Genomic DNA, 25,590 nt, shown 5'->3' with positions numbered 1-25,590 from the left:
GGTCCTGCTCTGGTCCCGCTCTGGTCCCGGACCTGGATCAGTCCTGGTTCAGTCCGCACGCGGTGCAAAAGTTCGGCATCACAGTCACTGAAGTCACGTAAACGGGAAACGGCCGTTATCCGTTTTTTCCATTTTTCATTTAAACACAAAATCAAAAACTGAAAAAACGAACCATTATCCGTTTTTTTTTTTTTTTTTTTTTTTTTTTTTTGGTTTTGGAGACAAATAATGAAGAAAATTTTTTTTTTTCGTTTACTTATTTTTGGTTTTATATTGAAAAACGAATGAACGAATGACACACGGATTCTTACGCGTCCCCATTGGCCCTCGGAGTGTTCGGGGGGCGGGGTCCGGGCCCAGGGGGAGGCGGGTCCGGGCCCAGGGGGAGGCGGGCCCCGGAGGGAGTGTTGGCGCTGCGCTCGGGTCCCTGCGCTCAGTTTGCGCGTAACCGGGCGAAGAGGACTAACTCCCCCCGGGCTCCTCCGCGGCTCTTTGGGACTTGGATCTACGGAAATTGAGCGAAACCTGGGATTCTACGGCTTTGTTTGACACTTTTTACGCGGAGTTTGGCGCGTTCGGCTCGCGGTTTCCGGACGGGGGGGCGTGACTGATGGAGTGAAGCCCGGAGAAGTGGAGCGGACCCCGGCTGCGTCTTCGTCTCGAGCCCGTGGTGAGTGTCGCTTCATCCGCGCTGTTTAACCATAATGAAACGTTTTAAAAAGTACAATTACATCTAAAAATTTACGGTGTAATAAAAAAAAATTAAAATATTAAAAGTGAATTTCTTGTTTACTGTCAAATTTCAGTGCGTAAAAATCGGGTCGCTTTGTTTGTGAGCACATTTTTACATCGTTTCTGGAGCTGCTGTGCCAGAGTATTTCCTCTTGTGGACAAATAACGTTTAAGAATCTCATTTTAACCTGGAAAAACATGATTTTTTTTACGCTGCGGTTGCGGGTTCGACTCCTCCACGCACCTGCACATGACCCAAAACCCAACGAGCAAAAGCGATAAAGTGAAAAGTGAATTTGAAAACGCGCAGACAGGAGGTGAGCAGGGGCCAGACGGAGAGCCCGGGGGGTCAGAGGGCACAGTGGGTGGGGGTTCGGGTGGGTGCTGGTGAGTGCAGATATGTGGGTGACACTGCAGCGGCACCAGTTGCACGAGAGCAGCCCTGGGGGAGGATGGAGGGAGGAGGAGGGTGGAGGAGGGAGGAGGAGGAGGGTGGAGGTCCCCTGAGGCCTGGACCAGAGCATCTGTCACCCCCCCTCCTCCCCTCCCCTTCTCCTCAGAGCGGGTGGGGGTGGGTGGGGGTGGTGCACCGATGTGTTAAAGCATCAGCATTTGACTCTGTCTCAGTCGATCGCAGTTTCCAGGATGAAAATTCAGAGAAATTTGGAAAGACGATGATGGTAAATAAACTTCGATGACGTCTAAGCGCTGGTGTAAGTGTCCCCTCACTGTCCCCTCACTGTCCCCTCAGTGTCCCCTCAGTGTCCCCTCCCTCAGACTTGTGTTTTGTTCTGTGATCCTGTTCTTGTCCTGCATTTTTGTATTTGAATTTGAATTGATTTGTTTGGAGGATGAGCCTCTTGAGAGTCTCGCCGTGTCGTTTTCGAACAAAAAAATGAAGCCAGAGTTCAAAGATTGATCAACAATAAAACAACAAAATTCAATAAAATGATCAAAAACCATGACGCGGGTTTTGTAAATATTGAACCAGAGCATTTTAAAATGAAGGGACAGAAGTTAAAACTTGAATCGATGAAGGAAAATCGTTCCAATCAAACTGAGCTTTATATTTAAATGAGTGTTTTCGAGAAATGTAAAAGTAACTGAATTATCGTGATATCGTATCGTCAAAGTTCTCACAATAATATCGTGGACCATCACAATATATCAAATCACAAGTCTCTTTGTTTAAATGAAGAGTTATGATAAAAAACACAGAGGGAACTACATAGACCATGATCCTTTGCTCCATTTCAATGCAGACGACAAGAAGAAATAACAGTTCTAACACTTTTAACTCTTAGTTCTTTGGATTAAGTTTTGTCAAGGCGTTTTAAGAGGAAAAAGTCGCATATTAACAGTTTTGTTTTTAAGCCTCCACAAAATATCACAATAGTCGAGTTTCAGCTGACGTCATTGTTATTAAAAGCCCGCGTTGCTGCTGGGAAATATTTTGGTCGGAGGCAAGAAACACGGTAGCGTCAAACACAGTGCGTAACCTCGCGTATTTCTCCTCGATAATGGTAAATTCCTGCTGCATTATCGGACGCACAAATAGAAACACGGAAGAAGGAAAATGTCTTTTTCATATTCTGAGTGAAAAGAACCACTAACGGTGAATTAAACGACTTTCAAACATCCGCAGAGCAAACGTAGAAGATCCTAACAAACCGTGGACTCAACAAGTTCAACAACACATCGAGACTCTTGGAGGTTTTCATCTTTTCTGCTGTGAATGGCCCAGGAGTTTCCACCAAGTCATTGTGGATGTCGCCCAAGTGAATATTTGTCCAGGTAGTTGGAGATTCTGACCAGAAATTTGGTTTGGTCCAGACTCTGTCGGGGTTGAAAAGGGTGATTTGTCGTCCGTCGATGTTTATGACCAATTTCTGGTCAAATGGTCTTGGGTCCTCTGCCGTTAGAGTGGATAAATAACCGGGATCAATACCCTTTACGTCCTTTCTCACTCCGTCCGTCGTGTCGAATTAGTGTTTCTTGCCGCCGACCAAAATAATTCCCAGCATGAAACGCACGCTTTTGTCAACAATGAAACTCACTCTCTATAAATATCGTACGGTGAGATGTACTGTATTTCCCGCACTATAGTTCACTCTGGATTATCAGTCGCTCTGTCACTGAATGATAGATTTTTGAGCTTTTTTCACAAATAAATGACACGGGACTATAAGGCTCAATAAATGAAACACAACAGTTCGATAAGTCAGTCAAACTTTATTTAACGTGTTCACAGTAACTCTCAACTTTGTTCAATTGTAACATGTAAAAAAAATCCTGTGTGAGACTCTAAATAGTTAGAATATTCACAGTAAGTCATAACAGTTGACTGTTCCTGTTCCCTGGAGTTCAGTTCAGTGATGATTCGGGTCTTGGTGAAAGTTCGGACCACAGTTGATCCTGATCCTTCGCCCGGGCGTCCGCGATCCGTCGGCAGATCGTGGCGTAAGTCGCTCTCGGCGCCGTCTCTCTGTCTTGGTGAATGTGTGTTCTCCTTCTCTCCTCCACTGCTCCCACGCAGCTAAACGCACTTTCACTTTACAACAGCCTTGAGTTTAAAGTGGGCGTTGTGAGCGAGTCTCTTGACAGGTGCATTTTGATATTAAAGTGAATCACAGTCTGTTTTACTCCTGATGCTCCTGACGACGGGAGCCGCGACGCTGCGAGTGGAGCGGCTTTGTACTTTACTAAAGTCGTACTAAGACACACAAATAAACTCATATATAAGACGCTCTGGATTATAAATCGTTTTTGGATGAAATTAAAGGCTTTTAAGTGCGTCCTATAGTGCGGAGAATACGGTATATTGTGAAAATATCATACAGAGAGATTTAGATATTGTTAAATCTCTAATCATGAGCCTTTCCCACAGTATTGCACCATGAGGTTCATACCGTGACGATATCGTATCGTGAGACTTGAATATCGTTACACCCCGAGTGTTTTCCTGTTTGTTTTTTGACTCTTGGGACAACAAAAAATCTCTGATCTGTGTGTCGTAAACTGTAAGAGGAACTGAACGGAGTTAAATACTGTTTGCGATATTCAGGAGAAGTGACATTAATGTTGTTGAGAAGTTGTCAGGAGGACAGAATGAGCAGGACAGACGGTGGAACATCACACGGTGGTGAGTTCTGAAGGGACAGCGGAGAATAAATGACTGTTCTGGAAAACACTGAGCGGTTGGAGGACAGAAGTTGTGGTATTTTGATAAATGATCTCACAGTCGTCTAAAACGGGAAGAATCAGTTGTGAGATCATCTTTTTCTTGACTCTCTACAGACTCGGCTCAGAGTTCTGCATGAACCTGCATGAAAAATCAAACTTTCGTAAAATCCAGTTTGAGGAGTCTCTTATTGTAACTGGGTGGTTTTTTAAATGTTTGCCAAAGAAATGTCCGAGCGCCGCTGCAGTTGGTGCTGACTCCAATGTCAACGAAAAATAAAGAACCTGCGGGAAAAACACAAGGAGGATAAAGACTCAAACAAACAAACGAAGCGGCCGTGGACGTGTGACCTGAACATTTTACCAACAACTCGACCAGATTTTAGGGGACGAGCCCAGAGTTTAGGCGACTTCTGTAAACACTGAACACGCTCGATGTGTGTGACGTCGTCGTGTCGCCAATGTTCATGTGGGACACTTTTGGGGCATTTAAAGTTCACACTGAAGATCACAAACAAGACAAATTTAACTGGAAAAGTGAACGACCTCACAAAAAAATCAGTCGCGTATGCATTTACGTCACATACATCCAGGACACAGAAACAAACATGTGGGATGGCATGTTTACTCAATCGAATTCCACACACTTTTGCGTCACCGTATGCAGCAGATTTACTCACGAAAACAGTCGTCTAAACGTGGAATAAAAAGTGAAGATGCAACGCCACTTTTGCGTCTTCCGTTCAGACCCTCATCCTGTAAACATTAGACTTAACTGGAAATGTGAACGACCTCGCAAAAATATCGGATTTCACAAAAAAAATCCGAATTAAGCGTTAAGCCCTGTGGTCTGAACGTAGCCGAAGGGCCTGCGTACACGACAACGACTAAAATATTTTATGGGAAGTGTGTTTTGTTTAGATGGTGACAACGTTTTTGGGGCTTAAAAAAGCAAAAATCTGAATCCAGCCTCCAGAGTGTAAAAGTTGAATACGCCCAAGAAGCAAAACTGTGGTCAGACGTGCTCAGGTCGTGTACATGTTTACGTCACACAGACAAACTTGAGTAAAATCTAGTCTGAAGAAAAGCTCTGGAGTCTCACCGTCCACAGGCACACGGCTCTGTCCTCTGCACGATTTCACAAACCAAACCGTCTGTGTTTTACTTTGAAAATGAGCTGAAGTGCGTCTGTCAGTGTCGCCCAAACCTCAGAGCTGCTCTGTGATTGGTCAGTCTCAAGTTTTTATAAATGAAAGTTTCAGCCGGAGCCGAACAAGATGAAGTCCCAGGATTTTGTGACTGAAACAGAAGTCATGTGAAGGTTTGTGGCAAAGCGAAAAGTCAAGACTAGAGCGTTTTTTTCTCTAAACCCCCCATCTCCGCCCCCCCAAGATTCTGACTCCAGCACGTCGCCGCCCGCTGCTCCTGACGGTGCCCCACACCCACAGACTCTGAAGAACGGGTCACATGAAGAGAAATAAATTTCCATCACAAGGGAAAATACAGAATGCCTTACATACTGCTCAAATCTAAATCCAAACTTGCCTGAAACCCTGAGACCTCCACCTGGACCTGAGACCTCCTCTAGAACCTGAGACCTGAAACCTCCTCTAGAACCTGAGACCTGAAACCTCCTCCTGAGACCTGAAACCTCCTCTTGAGACCTGAAACCTCCCCCTGGACCTGAAACCTCCTTCTGAGACCTGAAACCTCCTTCTGAGACCTGAAACCTCCTCCTGAGACCTGAAACCTCCTCTGAGACCTGAAACCTCCTCCTGAGACCTGAAACCTCCTCCTGAGACCTGAAACCTCCTCTTGAGACCTGAAACCTCCTCTTGAGACCTGAAACCTCCTCCTGAGACCTGAAACCTCCTCCTGAGACCTGAAACCTCCTCTTGAGACCTGAAACCTCCTCCTGAGACCTGAAACCTCCTCCTGAAACCTCCTCTTGAGACCTCCTCCTGGACCTGAAACCTCCTCTGAGACCTCCACCTGAACCTGAGACATGAGACCTCCTCTAGAACCTGAAACCTCCTCTTGGATCTAAAACCTCCTCCTGGAACCTGAGACCATCTTAGACCCTGAGATCTCCTCCTGAACCTGTCTCCTCCTTCAGATTTCCAGTTTTTGTTTGATTCTTTTGATTTGATTCTAAGGTTTTCCCTGCACGTTTTTTACGAGCAGCAGAAATCAGGATGAAGAAAGTTCTCAGGAGTTTTGGCCGCGACCGTAGAGTCAAATTTCACTCCTGAAGGTCTCGTGCTCCTCACTCCAGTCGTGCCGTGTGCTGTATCTGACACCTGCTCGTTTGTTTTGCAAGATTCTAAACATTTTGCAGACTTCAGCTCCAGCTCTGGTCTCTTTCACCCTGTTCCCCGTCGCTCTGGGCTCGCCTCTCGTGCTCTGTGGAAGTGCAGAAGTGATGCGGGTCATGTGACGTCCCTTCCCTCTTTCGGGAGCACTTCCCCGTGACAAAAGCTCCTACTTCCTCTTTGGCTCGAACGCCGGGGGATTCCGCTCACGTGAAACGGCTGCAGCGGCCTCCCTACACGCCACACCTGACGCTTTGACCTTTGACCTGCGGCTCACACGTCAGCGCCCGAGTGCGGCTGACGGAGCCGAGCGGCCGCCACACGTCTGCCCCTCTGCCCCGGGACGCATGAGACCGTTAGAGAATAAATAAGAGTTTGAACTTTAGGAGTGTCACAGTGGTACATCTCCAGAGAGTTAAAAGTACAAGTATAAGTACAAGTACAGGTATATAAGTATAAGTATAAGTATAATTATAAAAGTACAGGTATATAAGTACAAGTATAAATAAAAGTACAGGACTATAAGTAAAAGTACAGGGGTATAAGTACAGGTATATAAGTACAAGTATAAATAAAAGTACAGGGATATAAGTACAAGTATAAGTACAGGTATATAAGTACAAGTATAAGTAAAAGCACAGGGGTATAAGTACAAGTATAAGTACAGGTATATAAGTCCAAGTATAAGAAAAAGTACAGGGGTATAAGTACAAGTATAAGTACAAATATATAAGTACAAGTACAGGCAGAGCTGCAACCTGAGAAATATGCATCTGATATTAGAAAACTGACGAGTGTCACATAAATCTGTGCAATTAATTGAATTTTGATAAGTTTATCTGTTTTATTTTTGAAATATAGAAACTGTAGAACAGTTGAATATTTAGTTTATTTTGGACACATTTATGTTTTTCTAGGCCTTATTTTGTCATATTTAGTTTTATACGTCACAAAACTGATCTAAAGGTTCAGATTTGTAGCCTGAATTTATTTTCAATTTGGAAGTTTTGTGTAAATTATCAATAACAAAGTATTTTTTTGAGAGAGAAATGCTGAATAAACGCCTCTTGTGACAAAAAATAATCATTTGAATAATCAAAATAATTATGATAATGATTTTTTCCATAATCGATCAGCTCTAGTTTCACAGTAAAAGTATTTTTATTTACTTATTAACACAAAAAGTTCAGTTCAGTTTTTTTCAGTTCTGGATTATTTTTCAGATTACATTTCATTGGTCAACCAAAGCATTACAGAAAAAGGGTTTTACATGTAATTGTTGACATATTGCCGAACGATACAATAAAGTTCATTTCAGATTCGATACGAATTTCATTCGTTTGTGACACTAAAAGTCTTTGTTAAATCACTTCTAGTGCGATGTTCATATGAAACACAAACATTTTAATTTTAATCCTCAAAACAGTGAAAATGTCAAACATGTCGCATAAACGAGTTTTCTTCCTCTGAACAAACAACAAAACTGTAGCTCTGTGACAAACAAATACTCTCGGCGATATATCGATACAGCAGCCCACAATCCCGATACTGTATCATCACATTAAATGATACGATATATTGATATTTCGATATTTTTGCACACTCCTCTAGTCCCAGTTGGTCTCGAGTTCTTTCAGTGAATCGGCCCGGACAGATGTGAGGCAGATTTGTAGCAGGAAGGATTTTATTATGACCAGAATTTCAAAATAAAAAAGTGGGATACTGCACTGTACTGTATATATACTATATACTGTATCGTCACATTAAACAATACAATATATTGATATTTAGATATTCTTGGCCCCCACTCAGGTCCTACAGAGACACACATACAAAATGTCATTACAACAGAATCATTACAAAGACTCTCCAACTACAGCACTTGTTGAGAGCAGCAGTTTGCACAGACCTGCACATCCACACACACATTTACACATTTACACATTTATACTGATGCTGTGAACTGGAGAGAAGAAACGAGACGTGTAAGACCAAAAAATCCTGATATAAACGTGGAACATCATTTGATCAAAACCTGCAGCACTTTTGTTTAAGATGCACGGATGAAGTGTCGGCTTTTCCAGGTTCTACAGACGTAACAATCTGCCGTTTGTACCAGTGAGAGCTTTTGTCTTTACGTTGTTTGTAAAATGAAGTCATCTGCCTCTTCAGAAAGTCCATACTTGACTGTGATTGGTTAAATCAGCTGTCAGTCATTCAGAGGAGGAGGAGAGGCTCATGATCCTGAAGCTCTAAACGTCTCCAGCTCCAGAAGAAGAATCCTCCTGATCTCTGTGCGTTCAGAACAAGAATCCACCTCGACCTGCTCCTGCTGACGCCGCTGAGCTGCACCGCCTGGTTCTGACCAATCACAGAGCAGCGCTGCGGTGTGGGCGGGGCTAAACGAACCAAAACAAACAGACGTACTTCAGTGTGTTTGATCAGAATCGCAGACTGTTCAGGTGGAAAACGTGCAGAAGAACGAGCTTTGGGCTTTTGTAGAGGAAAGACGTCTGAGCCAGAAGTCGAACCAAGTCTTAAAGGTTGCACGGAGGATTTTTTTTTTTTTTTTCAAATTGTCAATGAAAGTTTAAAATACCATTACAGAGACGCAGCAGCTTTGTAATTATGATGACCAAAAAAAAAAAAAAAGAATGAAAATCCATCAACTGTGGACGTGTTGAGGCCAGATAAACATCAGCCAATAGAAAACCAGGCTCCCTCATTTTCTATTGGCTGTTAGGTTGTCAATCAAACTCTCTACGTTTCTAGTGTAACTGACTCGCCAGCGTGTGGGGATTACATGATTTATGCAGCGGTTCTTAGAGGTTTTTTTTAAACTGTCGCTTCCTCGCAATTCACACAAAGTTTGTTGAGATGTCGGACGAGAATCCACGACCAGTTCGCCGCAAAAGAAAGTCGGTTTTTGAGGTCGCTGAAAGAAGAAGAGAAGGAGAAAAGGAGCGAAGACAAACTGAGGTGATTCTTGGAGATTTCTTCCAGCGATGGCGCGACTGAAGCAGACGAAGGGTCTAAAAACTGATAAACTGATCACTAAATTATTTCTAGACAGGAAACTTCAACAGTAATTCTGAACGTGCACAGATGTAAACAAACGTGATTTCTAGAGTAAAGAGGCGGGAGGAGGAGGTGTTTCTACTGAGGCTGTGGAGGAGGAAGTTGGTGTCACATGCACAAGGACGGTCGCTGTATTTCTCTCCCCTTAAAAAATTCTCTATACAACCTTCAAGTCTCTGACCTCTAGTCCACATCAAGTCCCAAGTCAAAAACGGGCAAGTCCAAGTTGAGTCCCGAGTCACTGGCCCAGAAGTCCAAGTCAAGTTCAAGTCGTTTGCTTTGAGCTTCAAGTCATTTCAAGTCTTTAAACCAAAGCGCTCAGATTTTTGCAATTTATATGAATTTCTTAGGGTCAGAATAAAATGAATTAAGATTTAAAAGTGCTAAAAGTTATTTTGTCATGAATCGGGATGTAACAATGAGCAGAATATCGTGATATCGTATCGTCAAAAGTCTCAAAATAATATCGAGAGCCGTCGCGATATACAAATCGAATCACAAGTTTGTTTGCTTAAATGCAGGTTTTATAGAAGCAGCAGTTTATAAACATCAGGAACTACATTTCCCATGATTCATTTCAGCTCAGAAAACATGAAGAAATATGTTTTTGACTTGAATTCTTGGGATTATGACGGAAATAATTCACACCAAAGTCATGTCAAGGTATTTTAAATGCAAAAAGTGCCCTGTTTAAGTGTTGAAAAATGGAAAAAAAAAAGGATAACAGACGTTTCCCGTTTACGTGACGTCCATGAAGGTGATGTCGGATTTTGCACTGCATACGGACTGAACCAAGACTGATCCAGTTTCGGGACCAGACCAGGACCAGAGCGGGACCAGACCAAGATCAGAGTGGACTGCAAGCTTTGACTCTAAGCCTCAGCTTCGAGCTCAGTCCCTGCCGTGGGCTCTGAGCTTCCGGTCTGGTCCCGGTCTCAGTTCTGAGTTCTGAGTTCTGATCTCAGTCTCTCTGGTCTGGTCTCAGTCTCAGTCCTCCTCTGGTCCCAGTCGTTTTTTTTCCATTTTCCAACACAAAATCGAAAACTGAAAAAACAAATCATGATCTGTTTTTTCATTTTGGTTTTGGAGACAAATAATGAAGAAAACCGTTGTTTTTTTCATTTTCTTACTTTTGGTTTTATTTTGAAAAACGAATGAACGACACACAGATGGAGCTGGTCTTGCTTCAATTTCATCTGTGGATTTTTCTTTTGACTCTTTCGTATTTTATTTATTTTCTGCTTCACACACACACACACACACACACACACACACACACACACACACACACACACACACATCAGACTGCTGTGTCATTTGTGCTGAGTCTCCTCGTGTGTGGGCAGGTGGAAGGGTCCGGGTGAGGGGGGTGGGGTGCTCGTGTGTCTCTGTGTGTGTGTGTGTGTGTGTGTGTGTGTGTGTGTGTGTGTGTGTGTGTGTGTGTGTGTGTGCGGCGGGTCCCCGGGGGGCTCTGTCTGCTCGGTCGCTCCGCCTCAGAACAATGGCCCTGTCAGTGTGGGACAGATTGGGAGGCAGCTGCATTGTTGACGACGGCACGACAGACACACTTCTCCCCCGCGACCTCTGACCCCCGACACACACCCACCCCCACCACCCTCCCCTCCTCCCCCCCTCGTGGTGCAGACGGTGGGACACCCGGCTGCTGCTGTTTCTGCTGTGGTACGTTCACCAGGACAGAGCCGTGCCCCCCTGGGTGTCGTTAAAGTGGAGGGACACTCCCACCAGAGCCGCTCCATTATGAACTAACTCATGATCACGATTATTTTGGTCAATATTGAAATCACGATTATTTTTTTGAGTTACACGATGCTTTTATTCAGCATTTCTCTCTAAAAAAAACACTCTGTTATTGATAATTTACGCAAAACTTTCAAATTAAAAATAAATACTACAAAGGCTACAGATCTGAACCTTAGAGCTGTTTTGTGACATATAAGACCTAAAATTAAATGAAATAAGGCAAACAAAAACATAAATGTGTCCAAATTAAACTTTATATCCAGCTGTTCTACAATGAATGTTCTTCAATGTTCTAAAAAAATCTAATAAATATACTTATTTATATCAAAAATATCCCAAAATAAACTTTCTTAAGCTTTAAGTCGTGAGTTTGGACATCGTTTGACACACAAATCGAAATCAGGATCAAAATTCGATTAATTGCACTTGACTTAACTCAGACCTGTCACACAAAAGCAGATTTAAAGCTGTACCATGTAACTTTTCAGGTGGGGTTCTATCACCTGCTTGTTTCTATGGGTACGTCATTGCTCTACTTCAGATGTTCCACAGTGTGACTTTAAAGAGCTCTACTTTACAGATGCTTACCTAGAAATATTCTGCATTGTGACTGTGAATCTGAAGTCTGCTCTGCTGTTATTCTCTTCTTAAACTCACTGTGCTATCACTTACTCTGTGCTATATTAGTTTTTACTTCTTGTGTGCTGCTGACTGTGTTACTGCATGTCTCCTGCAGAAAGAGCCTCTGTTCTGTCTGTATCATGTCAGTCGATCGCACCGTTACTTCTGCACCACTGAACAATTTAACATTTAAACTTTAAACTTATAAAGACAAAGACTGAGAAGACTGAACACTAACACAACATGAACATGAAGATCAGGAAGAGAATCGAACAACAACAGTCAGACAGGTGCATTGATAACACAGCCTGATGTGTCACAAACATCCCCTTAGTAACACTCACACTCTCCTCGGGGTCACATTCACCCAAAGACATTTTTTTCCTTCCCACTCTCTTGGGGCGGGTCAGTCAGACCCAAAAATGTATTTTCTTGTTCCACTGATGCTGTTGTGCATAAACACAGAGACAGACTCTTCTCCAGCCTCTCACTCCTCGATCCTCCATTTCACACAAACTCACCCTAAAACTCACTCGCTGTTTCATTAAATGACGACCTGGATTTCTAACGTCTAATCATTACAAACACAAAGCTACAAACAATGTCTCACCAAAAGCGATTTCTCTTTAGACAATTGTGTTGGAAGTATGTTTTCTGCTGCACATGTGCATTTAATAGAAACGGCTGCTCGTCTCCCGTTACACACACACGTTACATCTGCGAGAAGAAGAAGAAGAATACTCCAAGATGTATTTCCTGTGAATGGCTTTACTCTCATAATCCTTGTTTAATGACTCTAGCAGCGTGTAATGTGACTGATGATGTTAACACTCTCTCCCTCTCCCCCAGTCTGAGCCCTGAGCCCTGAGCCTGAGCCCAGCATCAGAGGCTGGTCCTGGTCCTGGTCCTGGTCCTGGTCCCGGTCCTGGTCCCCACAGCGGCCCTGGGGTCAGAGCTGTAACAGCTGGAGCCTGGATGAGTGAGAGGTCTGATGGGCCTGAAGGACCAGGGGGATGGGACAGGCCACATCCTGGAGCTGGAGTATCTGCACGTGCCCGGGACCCAGAGAGCACCTCAGGGAGAACCCGGAGAGCCCAGCAGAGCACCCGATGGAGCACCCAGCGGAGCACCCAGCGGAGCACCCCAGAGACCAGCCACACCCAAGGGAGCGGCGGGGGCGAGTGCAGGAACAGAGGAGGTCAGTACAGATGCCCTCCCGTCATCCTCTATCCCTTTATGTCAGATGCCCTCCCATCACACTAAGACAAGACGCCACTTTTCTTCCTGGGATCCAGTTAGGATTTGGTTTATAAAGAAAATATTTACACCTTTTTCATTCATACAAAAATATCGCATTTTTATACAGCACATTTCCACCTTCAAGACTCAAAGTGTTTTACAACAAGGAACCACTCACCCAGTGATGTTCTGTTTATGTTCAGAGGAGAATTTGAGCTGCCAACCTTTAAATCGGGGACAGATGCTCTACCAACTCTATAGTCTAAACCAGACATGTCAAACTCAGGCCTGGGGGCCAAATATGGCCCTGATATAATTATATTTGGCCCTCGAGATCATATCAAATCTGTATTAGAGCTGCTGCCGCACACAGATCGACAATAGAGTCTTTATTTATTTAAATGTTGTTATTATTTTATATTATCCTTGTTCTGGATTCAATGTTTAAGCAAAACTATTATTAAACATTCATTTTAATAAGAGAAGGTTTAACATTACACATGTTGTAAGAAGAGAAAACCTGCAGATGTTGTTGAAATGTTTTAAATAATATTAGTTTGGCCCACGACTTAGTCCCAGTTTTTAATTTTGGCCTCTGTGAATTTGAGTTTGACTCTCCTGCTCTAAACAGTCTTGTCTCTTCTTGTGGTTTTTTAGGAGGTGTGTGTTGCTTTCACCTTCAGTGACAGTGAGGACGACCCAGGCTCCTCCTCCGACCCCTCTGACCCCTCCTCTGACCCGCCCTCTGACCAGCGCTCCCAGGTGGACTTCGCTCTTAAGCTGGGGTACCCGGAGGAGCAGGTGCGGCAGGTGCTCAGGAAGCTGGGGCCCGGCGCTCTCACCAACGACATCCTGGGCGAGCTGGTGAAGTTCGGGACCAAGTCGGAGTCCCCGGCCCTGGCGGGGGGGTCGGCCGCGGCCCTGTCGCCCCTGCACCCCCGCCGCTCGCCCTGCCCCGCCCAGTGGACAGAAGACAAGGACAACCTGCGGCCCGTGGTGATAGACGGCAGTAACGTGGCCATGAGGTGAGAGAGATTTCAGACAGAACAAAGTCCACTCAGGATCCAACGTTTAATGTGTCGAGAGAACGGAATTCATTTCTTTATTCTTGGGTTTAAAACTTTGGTGACGGTTCCTGGTCATGGGAGTTAAGCAATTGAAATCAAAGTATTATAATTTAGAATGTGGAATTGAGAAAGGTCCTCAGTCCATGTTTCATTCGTTTATTCATTTTTCAAAATAAAACCAAAAATAAGAAAACGAAAAAAAAACCAAACTATTTTCTTTATTATTTGTCTCCAAAACCAAAATGAAAAAACAAATAACAACTATTTCCCGTTTCTGTGACTTAAACTGCGATGCCGGACTGAACCAGGACTAAAACCGGTCTCAGTTCTGGTTCAGTCCTGGTTCAGTCCTGGTCTCAGTCCTGGTTCAGTCCTTTATCTGTTCCATTTTCCAATTGCAACACAAAATTGAAAACTGAAGAACTGAATCGTGATCTGTTTTTTAATTTTGGTTTTGGAGACAAATAATGAAGAAAACAGTTGTTTTTATCATTTTCTTATTTTTGGTTTTATATTGAAAAACGAATGACGGATTGTCCTCTTCGGGTCTCAAAGTCCGGTCGATTTGCTGAGTTTGTGTGAATCATGCTGGTTCGTGTTAGTTTGACTTTATTTTCATTATTTTACTCCAGAAACAGTTAAAATGCCAAATGAACATATTTATCTTTTTTATTGACATTCATTCTGATCTCCCTTTTTCTCGTAGTCATGGAAACAAGGAAGTGTTCTCGTGCCAGGGCATCCAGCTGGCGGTGGATTGGTTCCTGGAGCGAGGTCACCGTGACATCACAGTTTTTGTTCCCGCCTGGAGGAAAGAGCAGTCCCGGCCTGACGCGCCCATCTCCGGTAACTCCACTTTACCCACCACAGCGTTCCTTTTACATTTAATACATTTATCCAGATTTTTCTTTTGAAACTGGAACAACAAAAAACAAAAAATAACAAACTCTCTCAGTCACCGCCACAGAACTCTAAGCAAATCTTTGACGCATCATGTTGTTTTCAGTGTCTTTGACTCATGGGCCCAAAAATAATTTCCTCTTCCACATTTACTTCCTGAATCCGAGTGAGCTCCTCCTACGAAATTTTAAAAAGTTTATGTTGCAAAAATAGAAAAGAATCCTACAAAATCTGACCTTTGTGAAGCCGGACGCCCTGTCAGAACTCGGACAGGTTGAATTCCCATTTCAGGAGAATTCTTTCTGAGCACAAACTCCCAGAGCTGCAGTACCTGGAGTGACCACTAGTCTGTCTGGAGTCAGGACAGAGGGGGCGGGGCTTATCCTGGTTTTATTACAGATCCACGGTCACCACTGACTCCCCGACACTTCTGTGGTCCAGGTTCGACTCACAGCAGCGAGAGTCGAGAGTGACGGGACCAGGCGAGGCAGACAGACACGGGGGCATTGTGTAAAACTGACTTTTTTGGATGTTTCTCTCATGTTCTCACTTTGTTCCCTCGTTGAAAACATGTCTGAAGAAGTTTTACATCTCCTCCATGCATGTTTGAGTAATCTAGTGATCTTGCAACAAACGGGAACATTAAAACCTCATGTAAAAATGTTTGTACCCTCATTTGAGGCACGAAAAATAATGACACTTAATCTGAAACCCAGATGCCCGTCAGTTTGGTCTGGGTAGAGCTAAAACAGGAAGAAGGAAACAGAGAGAGGCAGACTGACAGAAGCGAGGAGTCCAGGTGTTCAGTTGGACTCGGATGGACTCAGTTGGACTCAGTTGGACTCAGATGGACTCAGATGGACTCAGATGGACTCAGATGGACTCAGATGGACTCAGATGGACTCAGATGGACTCAGATGGACTCAGTTGGACTCAGATGGACTCAGATGGACTCAGATGGACTCAGATGGACTCCCGTCTGAACACTGTCCCTGTGCCCACAGAGCAGGAGACCCTGCGGCGCCTGGAGAAGCAGAAGATCCTGGTGTTCACCCCGTCCCGGCGGGTGCAGGGCAGGCGCGTGGTCTGCTACGACGACCGCTTCATCGTCAAACTGGCGCACGAGTCCGACGGCATCATCGTCTCCAACGACAACTACCGCGACCTGGCCAACGAGAAGCCGGAGTGGAAGAGGTTCATAGAGGATCGACTACTCATGTACTCGTTCGTCAACGACAAGTAAGAAGCAACATACTACACTGTAGTACACCAAACCTACAGCACACTGTACTGCACTACTACACTACTACACTACTACACTACTGTACTGCACTACTACACTACTGCACTACTACTACTGCACTACTACACTACTGTACTGCACTACTGCACTACTGCACTACACACTACCTCACTCTGACCTCTGCTCTCACCAGGTTCATGCCTCCAGACGATCCTCTGGGGCGTCATGGGCCCAGCCTGGACAACTTCCTCAGGAAAAGACCCGTCATCCCAGAAAACCGGAGGCAGCCGTGTCCTTACGGTAAATCACTTTTACACATTAATCTCTTTCTGAAAAAGCTTTTTGGGGTTTGTTCTCTGGATGTGGTTCCAAATCCGTGAGGTAACTCACTCTGCTCATGTCCACAGGGAAGAAGTGCACGTACGGGCACAAGTGTAAGTTCTACCACCCGGAGAGGGGCGCCCAGCCGCAGCGGGCAGTGGCAGACGAGCTCCGGGCCAGTGCCAGAGCCTCCAGTGTCTCCAGAGGCTTTGTGGACGACACCATCTCAGGGACAAGCCAAAGTGTGCAGGAGGAGGAGGGACCGGAGCCCTGGCAGAGCACCCCAAAGAAGCAGTCGTGCTCCAGCCTGACAGGGTCCCTCACAGACCTGTGCGACGAGCGCAGGAAGCTCCACTCGCGCAGAGGCAGCAGCAGCAGCAGTAGCAGCAGCAGTGGGTGCAGTAGTTTCTTGGGGTACCCTGCACCCCCGTCTCCTGGGAGTCTGGACAGATGGGACCTGATGGGCAGTGGCAGTAACAGTGAGGGCCTGAAGTCTGTGAGGGACTCCAGATGTGAGTCTCCTGAAGTGGGCTACAGCTCTATGGTCAAGGCTTACTCTGGCCTGAGCCTGGAGTTTCCAGACTGTTCAGATCAGTTTTCCACAGCCCCAGAGCTCAGACCAGAGTCTCTGTTTTCAGACTGCAGCAGTGACGGCAGCTCCAACATCTTCTCCCCTGATCTTTCCTCAGACTGTGGCCCGAGGGTTCTTCCTGTGCCCAGGCGTTACCCCTGTGCTCCCGCACACACGGGCAGGGCTAAAGAGCACACTGCACCCGTCTATTCTCAGGACATGCCAAAACAGTACAGCTTAGAAACAAATTTCAGTCTGGAAGAATCTACCTCCTTTCAAACAGGAAGTGCAGGGCACAGACTGCACAGTCCTCAGGGTTTGTCTCTGGACAGCAGCAGCTCCTCTGTGAGTCACAGGTCGCTCTTGTCCATCGCTAAAGCTCCACACAGGTACCACTCCGGCTTCACACTCCACAGCAGCTTTGAAGAGCTCTCCTCTGCTTTTCCTTCTCAGACAAATCGCCTGGATCCTGCAGTTAGTCCAGTCTCCTCTCGACGCCAACAGGGCAGGTTTGTCTTTGAAGACTCTTCCTCTCCTCCTGTCTCTTTTAGCGACCGCCTCGGCCTGAACCGCCACAGTCCTCAGACGTACCATCAGCAGAAATTCGAGTGCTTTGAGGAGCTTCCACCTTCTCTGGACCTTCATGCTTCTCATCTTCTGCACCGCCCTGATCTCCACCAGCCCTCTCCACAGTACCCCCCGGGCGGACCACGCGACTTTGAGTCCAACCACGGCTACCCCAGCCCTCCCCCTCCTCACCACGGCTTCATGCCCCGCGCCCACTCCTACACGTCGCCTAAAGGGTTTCCAGGCGACTTCCACAGTGTCCCACCAAAGACGCCGCACATGTCCTTGCCGCTCCCGCACCAGCTGAGCCCGCACCAGGCCTACAGCCGGAGACCTCAGCCCTGGGAGAAGGTTTCTGCTCCGGACTGTGGCTCGTATAACTCCCCCCTGCCCGGCGCGAGGTTCAGCCCCAGGGATCCACCTCAGGCCGCCTGGGACCCGGCGCCGCCGTACAAACCCTACCACCTCTTTGGCAAGAACCTGGAGGAGACGTGGAGCTCGGCGTGGGGGGGGCCGTCCTCTCCTCAGGGGCCCCCGAAGCCCCCGGAGCCGCTGGGCCAGTACCGTGACGTGAGAGAGAAGCTGTTCTTGAACCTGTGCGGGATTTTTCCTGCCGATCTGGTCCGCCTCGCCATGGCGACCAACCCGCACATGCTCGGACGCCCAGGAGCTCGCAGCGGCCATTTTGTTGGCCAAATCGCAGTGCCTCACTTAAGGAAAGTCTCTACCTCTCGAAATGGAGGGAACGAGGAGCACGAATGTGAAAGCCATTGCTGTACTAAAGATAAAGAAGATGTTTTAAAGGGAAACCAGAGAAAACGGCGGTGATGGGCGGCGCTCACGTCACATCACAATATTCCAGCGTCCCTATTGGACTGTTACGTGTGATGTCACTTCCGGGTCCAAAACGCATCAGATGATTGAAAATATTTAACGTGTTTACAGTTTTTTTTATTATTATTTTTAAAAGCGGCGTTAAAAAGGATAGTTTCACTGTAACAAGTTTTTTTTTAATGTGACAGAAATTGTAAAAAGCTCAAATAAGTTTGCAGTGACGAGAAGTAAAATATTATTAATATGTTATTTTATGTTAGATTATTAAATTATTACATTATTTATTTTTCCTGTTACAGTTTTGAAAGGAAACTCTCTTATTTGACAAAACAAAAACAAAGGTAGAAATCTGCTGTGAGGTTTTTGGTTGGACCCGGACTTGACATCAGCACTTTAAACCCTGAACTGGAGACAGACAGGTGAGACAGGTGAGACAGGTGAGACAGGTGAGACAGGTGAGACAGGTGAGCGTGTCAGGTGGAGTTTTTTGTGTGTGTCAGGTGCAGATGTGTGACCTGGTTCATGGTTCATGTCTCTGCTAAAAGGACTTAACGTCATAAGATGAATATGTTTAGTAACGTTTAGTTTGTGGACCCAGTCCTTAAAGCTTCCCTGTGTAACTTTTCTGGTGGAGTGACCTGGACTTGTCTCTATGGAGATTTTATTGCGTTGCGTAGAATGTTTAACAGTATGGCCACAGACTTCATGGAAACGAGCAGTTGATGCCACCACACCAAGTTTCTTCTGCAATAAAATCACCTGAATTTGAATAAAAGTTAAACAGATATAAGTGGTGTAGTGAGGATTTTTTAAGTGTGGGAACAAGATTTCTGACGTCATCGAGGACTAAACCAGGTCCAAACCAGGTCTAAAATGGGTTTAAACCAGGACTAAATTAGGACTGAACCAGGTCTACACCAGATCTACACCAGGAATAATCCAAGACTGAACCAGGACTAAACTAGGACTAAACCAGGACTAGACCAGGTCAGGACCAAGATTAAACCAAGATTAAAAGAGGTCTAAACCAGGACTGAACCAGGTTTAAACCAGTATTAAACTAAAACTGAACCAAGACTAAACTAGGACTGAACAAGGTCCAAACCAGGACTGAACCAGGTCTAAACCAGAACTGAACCAGGTTTAAACCAGGACTAAACTAGGACTGAGCCAGGACTACACCCCTGGATTTAATGCCATACTGTGAAACATTCCAGACACAGAAATACTCTCAGTGAAGAGAAAAGTTACACAGCTTCACCTTTTAACAAAGTTTCTATTTTGGAGATTTATTTCAAAAATAGTGAGAGTTAAACACGTCTGTTCATTGTTCATGTCTAGTACCGACTAGACTCAAGAACTCGCTGCATTACAACAAAAATCTGGGTCCTAACAATATAAATTTTCACCGCCTCCACCTGTATTTGATATTTGTGTACAGAATGTTGTGATGTGACCTGGAGCTCGGCCTTTCTCTGCTCCAGCACTTCAGACCAGGAAACCATAAAGTTAAATTATATTCTAAGTTTCTCTCGTGAATGAAGAGAAGACGTGCTTAGGGCGTGCATCAGGTATAAATCTTTTACGTTTAATTTATTTAAGTTATTTCATAGGTTTTTTTATTTTTGTATTTTGCACTTTTGGTTCTTTTTGGTCAATCAAGCCGCCAACACGGAGGGTTTTTGTTGGTCCGGGCAGAAATTCCGAAACATCAGTTAAATGAAGGAATCATTTATGATTTATTTTATGTTTTTACGATGTCGTTTTATTTTGTGAATGTGTATTTTAAGTGAGACACAGGGTTTTGTTTCGTTTTATTTTGAAAAGCTGCACATGTGCGTGGATCCGCGGCAGCGATTTCAAAGCATTTCGACGAGTGAACGAACTTAAAGACGGGGTATTGTGCTAAATTTATTTGTTATAACTTCACCGAAAACCTGCCTGAAGCGGGTTTATGCGTCATCCATGCATGTCTGAGTAATCTAGCGATCTCTCGTAGGCCCGGTTCAAACCCTCCTTAGACAAATCTCCGTAAATATACAAAAATATGACACAAAACTGTACACTACGACTTCACAAACCTGACGCGATGAGCAGGAGTTTCATTACGATGATGGCGCTCTGAAGGGGGTAGACTTAGCGCAGGGAGCAAAAAGAGGGGAGATTCGAGAGCTCATAAAACATGTGAATATGTCGTTTTGGGCGACTACAACATTTTCAAAACAAAAAAAGGAACATGGCGATTTAAATATGTGAAGTGTTAAACAGAGTCACATACCTCGTCTTTAATAAACCACAGAGGTGTAAGAGTTTGGAATAAGAAAGTTTTCAGAAATATTCGTGTGCATACGATTGAAATCGATGCTTATTTGTCTGTAGTTGAGCATAAAATAAATATTCGTAAACTCTCGAATGAGTCCAGTCGTACATAAAAAGCGTTGTGTGTATTTTATCCGTCAGAATACGAATTGAAAAGTTACGATGTCAAGAATTAAGATCACGAAATGAAAATTTACGATGACGCTTTCTTCAGTACGAACACGAATTCAGAGACGCGACTTGACTGTTAAAAATACGTCATCACTTCACAGGTAGAAGAAACGTCGATCGAGATGCAGGACTAGATTGAACCAGGCCTGATTCATCAGACGGTTTCACTTCGTAGAAAGTGAAACGATTAATTCGCTGAACGGTCGGCAGGTACTTTTTATCATTTAACCAATCGGTGCCGTTTGGTCGTGACGTATGTAAAAATGGGGATAACTGGTAGATTAAGCTTTTCCCAAATCCTGTAGGAAGAAGAACAATAACGTCTTTCTCCTTGATAAAATTCACCAAACATTCTCTTTGTTCCGGCTTTAAGTCTTCGATCTCGGGAATCGTTGCCAACACAGAATGTCTGTCGCTTCTCTTGGCTGGTGCCCAAACTCACACATCCGGGGTTTTTGAGAACCGTCTAGTGCAGGGGTGGGCAAACTTTCTGACTCGTGGGCCACAAATGGTTCTAAAATTTGACAGGAGGGCCGGACCAGGAGCCGATGGATCCTCATCAGAGAAAAAAATAACGTGGGATGTGTAGAAAACATGTCCCATGTTACTGAAATAACCTATAACTGAAAATCATTACAACAAAATATCTGTCTTTCAAGTCCCACGGTGTTTACGTTTTATAGAAATTTCTTTTAAAACACTGAAAATTATTATTATTATTATTCAAGTATTATTCTATATATTATTATATAGTATTATTCAAGGCTGTATTAAAACGGGCCGCAGTTTGCCCACCCCTGGTCTAGTGTATTCTGATTCCTGACTGAGTCGCTGGAGAGAAATGAAATTGAACGGAGGCACTAGGTGGCACCAGCCTGACTAGACTGAACCAGGACTGAACCAGTACTAATCTTGGACTTGAGAGACGGGGAGAACCTAGAGCCTGGGGAGCAGAGTGTCCACAAAACGCGATTGGGCGATGGCTGCGCTTTGCTCCGTGGGGCGTGAAGCTCTGCACCGGTCCTTTCACCTGCAGTCACCTGACAGTCTACACGGGCGCAGCTCCGGACCCATCCAGACACTCAGTCCTGGATCAGTCTAGTCAGGCACCACCTAGTGCCTCTGCTCGATTTAATTTCTCTCCAGTGACTAGATCAGGAATCAGAATACACTCGATGGTTCGCAAAAACTCCAGCCAATCAGTGAAGAGTCAGACATTCTGTGTTGTCAACGATTCCCCAGATCGAGGATTTAAAGCCAGAACAAAGAAAATGTTTGGTGAATTTTATCTCGGGGAAAGACGTTATTGTTGTTCTTCCTACAGGATTTAGAGCATTACAAACGTCACGACCAAACAGCAGCGATTGGTTAAATAAAAAAAGTACCCGCCTACTGTTGAGAGAACGAATCCTAATGCTGCGAGGTCACACGGTTTACACCAAAGTGAAACCGGCTCATGAATCAGACTAGGTTCAGTCTGTGTGTGGCACAAAAGTCCTGCATCTTGATCGATGTTTCTTTTGTCTGTGAAGTGATGTTGTTTTTGACAGTCGAGTCGCGTCTGTGAATTCGTGTTCGTGCTGAAGAAAGCTTAACCATTTTGTTTCATTTCATTTGGTGACTGCAATTCTTTACGTTGTAACTTTTCAATTTGTATTCTGACGGATAAAATACACACAGCACATTTCACGTACGACTGGACTCATTCCAGAATTTACGAATATTTATTTTATGCTCAACTACAGACAAATCTGCACATGAATATTTCTGAAACCTTTCTTAGTCCATATAATACCACCTCTTTAAGCAGAATGTTTATACATGGTGGGACTTTGAAGATAAAAATGATGGAATGTTGTTTAAACGTCTGTAATTTCTTAAATACTTTTAGTGAATCTGTATCAAATGTTTGACAGTAAAACCGAAGGCACTTGGAGCCAATTCTCTGAACAGTTTGAATATTTGTAGTATTCACACGTCGTCGCCGTGAGGCCGAGTCCACAAACCCTTGGTTCTTGTTGATACAAATTGTATCTTATTAACATTTGTATGAAATTATTTTTATGAGAATATTTAATGTGAACTTTATTTATCTTAGTGAACTTTTCTAATGAGGTGTTTTCCTTAAAGGTCCTACATTACAAAACTAACTCGTGTGAGCTTTAAGTCGTGTTCTAATGTTGTTTCCTCGTCATAAACAGACCTGGAGTTGGGTTTTATTTCATTCACATCTTTATTACCGTATTTTCCACACTATAGGACGCACTTAAAAGTCTTTAATTTCATCGGAAAACGACTGCGAGCTTTATAATCCAGAGCGTTTTATATATGAATTTATTGTTGTGTCTTAGTACGACTTTAGTAAAGTACAAAGCCGCTCCACAGCGTCATGGCTCCCGTCGTCAGGAGCATCAGGAGTAAAACAAACTGATTCGTTTTAATATCAAAATGCACCTGTCAAGAGGCACGCTCACAATGCCCACTTTAAACTCAAGGCTGTTGTAAAGTGAAAGTGCGTTTAGCTGCGTGGGAGCAGTGGATGAGAGAAGGAGAACACACATTCACCAAGACAGAGAGACAGAGAGACAGCGCCGAGAGCGACTTACGCCACGATCTGCCGACGGATCGTGGACGCCCGTGCGAAGGATCAGGATCAACTGTGGTCCGAACTTTCACCAAGACCTGAATCATCACTGAACTGAACTCCAGGGAACAGAAACCACACTAACTCGGATAATGACGAAAGGGATGTGGACGTGTGGACACCGGAATCACCCAACTGTTTCAACTATTATGACTTACTGTGAATACACAAACAATTTATAACAATAACAATTTAGCATCTCAGACAGTTTTTAATGCGTTACAATTGAACAAAGTTGAGAGTTATTGTGAACGCATTAAATAAAGTTTGGCTACGTTCAGACTGCAGGGCTTAACTCTCAATTCAGATTTTTTTGGTGAAATCCGATGTTTTTTCGAGGTCGTTCACATTTCCAGTTAAATGTGACTTGTATGTGACTCCAGTGTGAACATTAAACGGCCCAAAAGTGTCCCACATGTGACACTGGAGACACGACGACGTCAACCGCAGCGAGCGTCTCTGTGTTTACAGAAGTTGTCCAAACATGGACGCAGCATCGAGCACCTGGAGATTTTAAAGTTCCTCTCGTACCGGAGCCAGAACATGAACAACTTACTTGTTTTAAGGAGGAGATTGAGAAGGAGAAGGACGAGGTTTTTGGTGGTGGTGTTTTTGTGGTGAGTGGAGATGTGCTTCACTTCAGTCACATGGAGTTCATTAACAATTTTCGTCTACTTCAGCGCAGAATAGTGACGTTTGTGTCTTGTTGATAACGTGTAGGTGGATGAAGGTGACCTGACCGTTCACACTGAAGTCACATGTCAAAAGATCAGATATGTATCGGTTTCAGGAGCACATATCCAAGTGTCCTGGGTCACATTTGAAAAAATCGGATCTGTGCCGTTCAGTCTGACATTAAAAGATCAGATGCAGGAACATAGAGGCCAAAAAATTGAATTTGGGTCACTTCAGGTGCAGTGTGAACGCAGCCTTTGACTAACTTATCTAACTGTTCTGTTTCGTTTAATGCGCCTTATAGTCTGGTGCAGTTTATATGTGAAAAAAGATCAAAAATAGACGATTCAATGACAGTGCGCCTTATAGTGCAGAAAATATGGTAATAGTCTGTCTACATCTCCAAAGCTCAAAACGCTCTGTTCCACCTTGTGATGTCATGAAGCGGTAGTTTTCAAGTGAACATCTCCTTTTTCCTTTAGTTCTGTAGAGATCGGCGATTCCAGGTCTGAAATGATCCAAACGATTCTGGTGAAGGTTTGTGGAGTTAAAAAATCTATGTTTCAGTGTTTTCAGGGTTTCAGGGAATGTATGAATGAAACAAAACACAACTCCACGTCTGTTTGCGAGGAGGAAACGACATTTGGACCGATCAGAAAACAGAGTAATATGGGTCCTTTAAATGAACGGGGCTTTTCTTGTGAGAATTATAACTGGTTTATCTGAACGTCCTGTGCCTGAGCTTTACAACACGCTGCCTCATGAGAGAAGTCTGTCCTTTATTTATGGGCAAAATGTATTTTTCTAGATTTCTATACCGAGTTGTGTCAGATGGGCTGTTTAATGCGCTTTGTGAAGACTTGAATGAACCGTGACCAAACCTGCTGTAGTGTTCAGACGGAAACGTGCTTTAACTCCGGACGGACGCGCCTCCTCCTCCACCCGGGGCCACAGAGACGTCTGGACATGTAGTTTCTGAAAACCTGTGTTCTTCAAAAAATTGCACATTTTTAATAAACTGCAAAAAAAAAAAAAAGCTTCTGGTTTGTACAGTTTTGTGTGTTTTTTAATACCTGATCTTATCCACATATTGAGATACTGTAAGTCAACTTTTTTCTAATTCAGGTGATTTTATTGCAGAAGAAAGTCCAGATTGGACAGATTTAATCAGTGGTGGGGATTTTTTAAGTGTGGGTACGAGATTTGTGAAATCATCGAGGACAAAACCAGGTCCAAACCAGGTCTAAACTGGATTTAAACCAGGACTAAACTAGGACTGAACCAGGTCTAAACCAAAACTGAACCAGGTTTAAACCAGAACTGAACCAGGTCTCGACTTGGTTTAAACCTGGTCC

General features: G+C 44.2%; 1 protein-coding gene across 1 annotated transcript; it reads left to right on the top strand.

The window, feature by feature from the left end:
- The first annotated feature begins 454 nt into the window (after positions 1–454).
- Positions 455–25,383, top strand: LOC110156270 (ribonuclease ZC3H12A-like). The gene is given in 8 exon segments (XM_055148837.1): positions 455–670; positions 12,534–12,882; positions 13,581–13,948; positions 14,697–14,836; positions 15,895–16,129; positions 16,327–16,433; positions 16,541–18,246; positions 18,248–25,383. Coding segments are annotated over 7 exon segments (2,823 nt in total). The 5' UTR covers positions 455–670; positions 12,534–12,675; the 3' UTR covers positions 18,308–25,383.
- The last annotated feature ends 207 nt before the right edge of the window (positions 25,384–25,590 follow it).

This window comes from Boleophthalmus pectinirostris, unplaced genomic scaffold (genome assembly GCF_026225935.1).
Source record: "Boleophthalmus pectinirostris isolate CB_2022bp ecotype Guang Dong unplaced genomic scaffold, ASM2622593v1 HiC_scaffold_1, whole genome shotgun sequence".
NCBI classification, from domain to species: domain Eukaryota; kingdom Metazoa; phylum Chordata; class Actinopteri; order Gobiiformes; family Gobiidae; genus Boleophthalmus; species Boleophthalmus pectinirostris.
The sequence above is the reverse complement of the archived record's forward strand: the minus strand, read 5'-3'. Positions and strand labels throughout refer to the sequence as shown.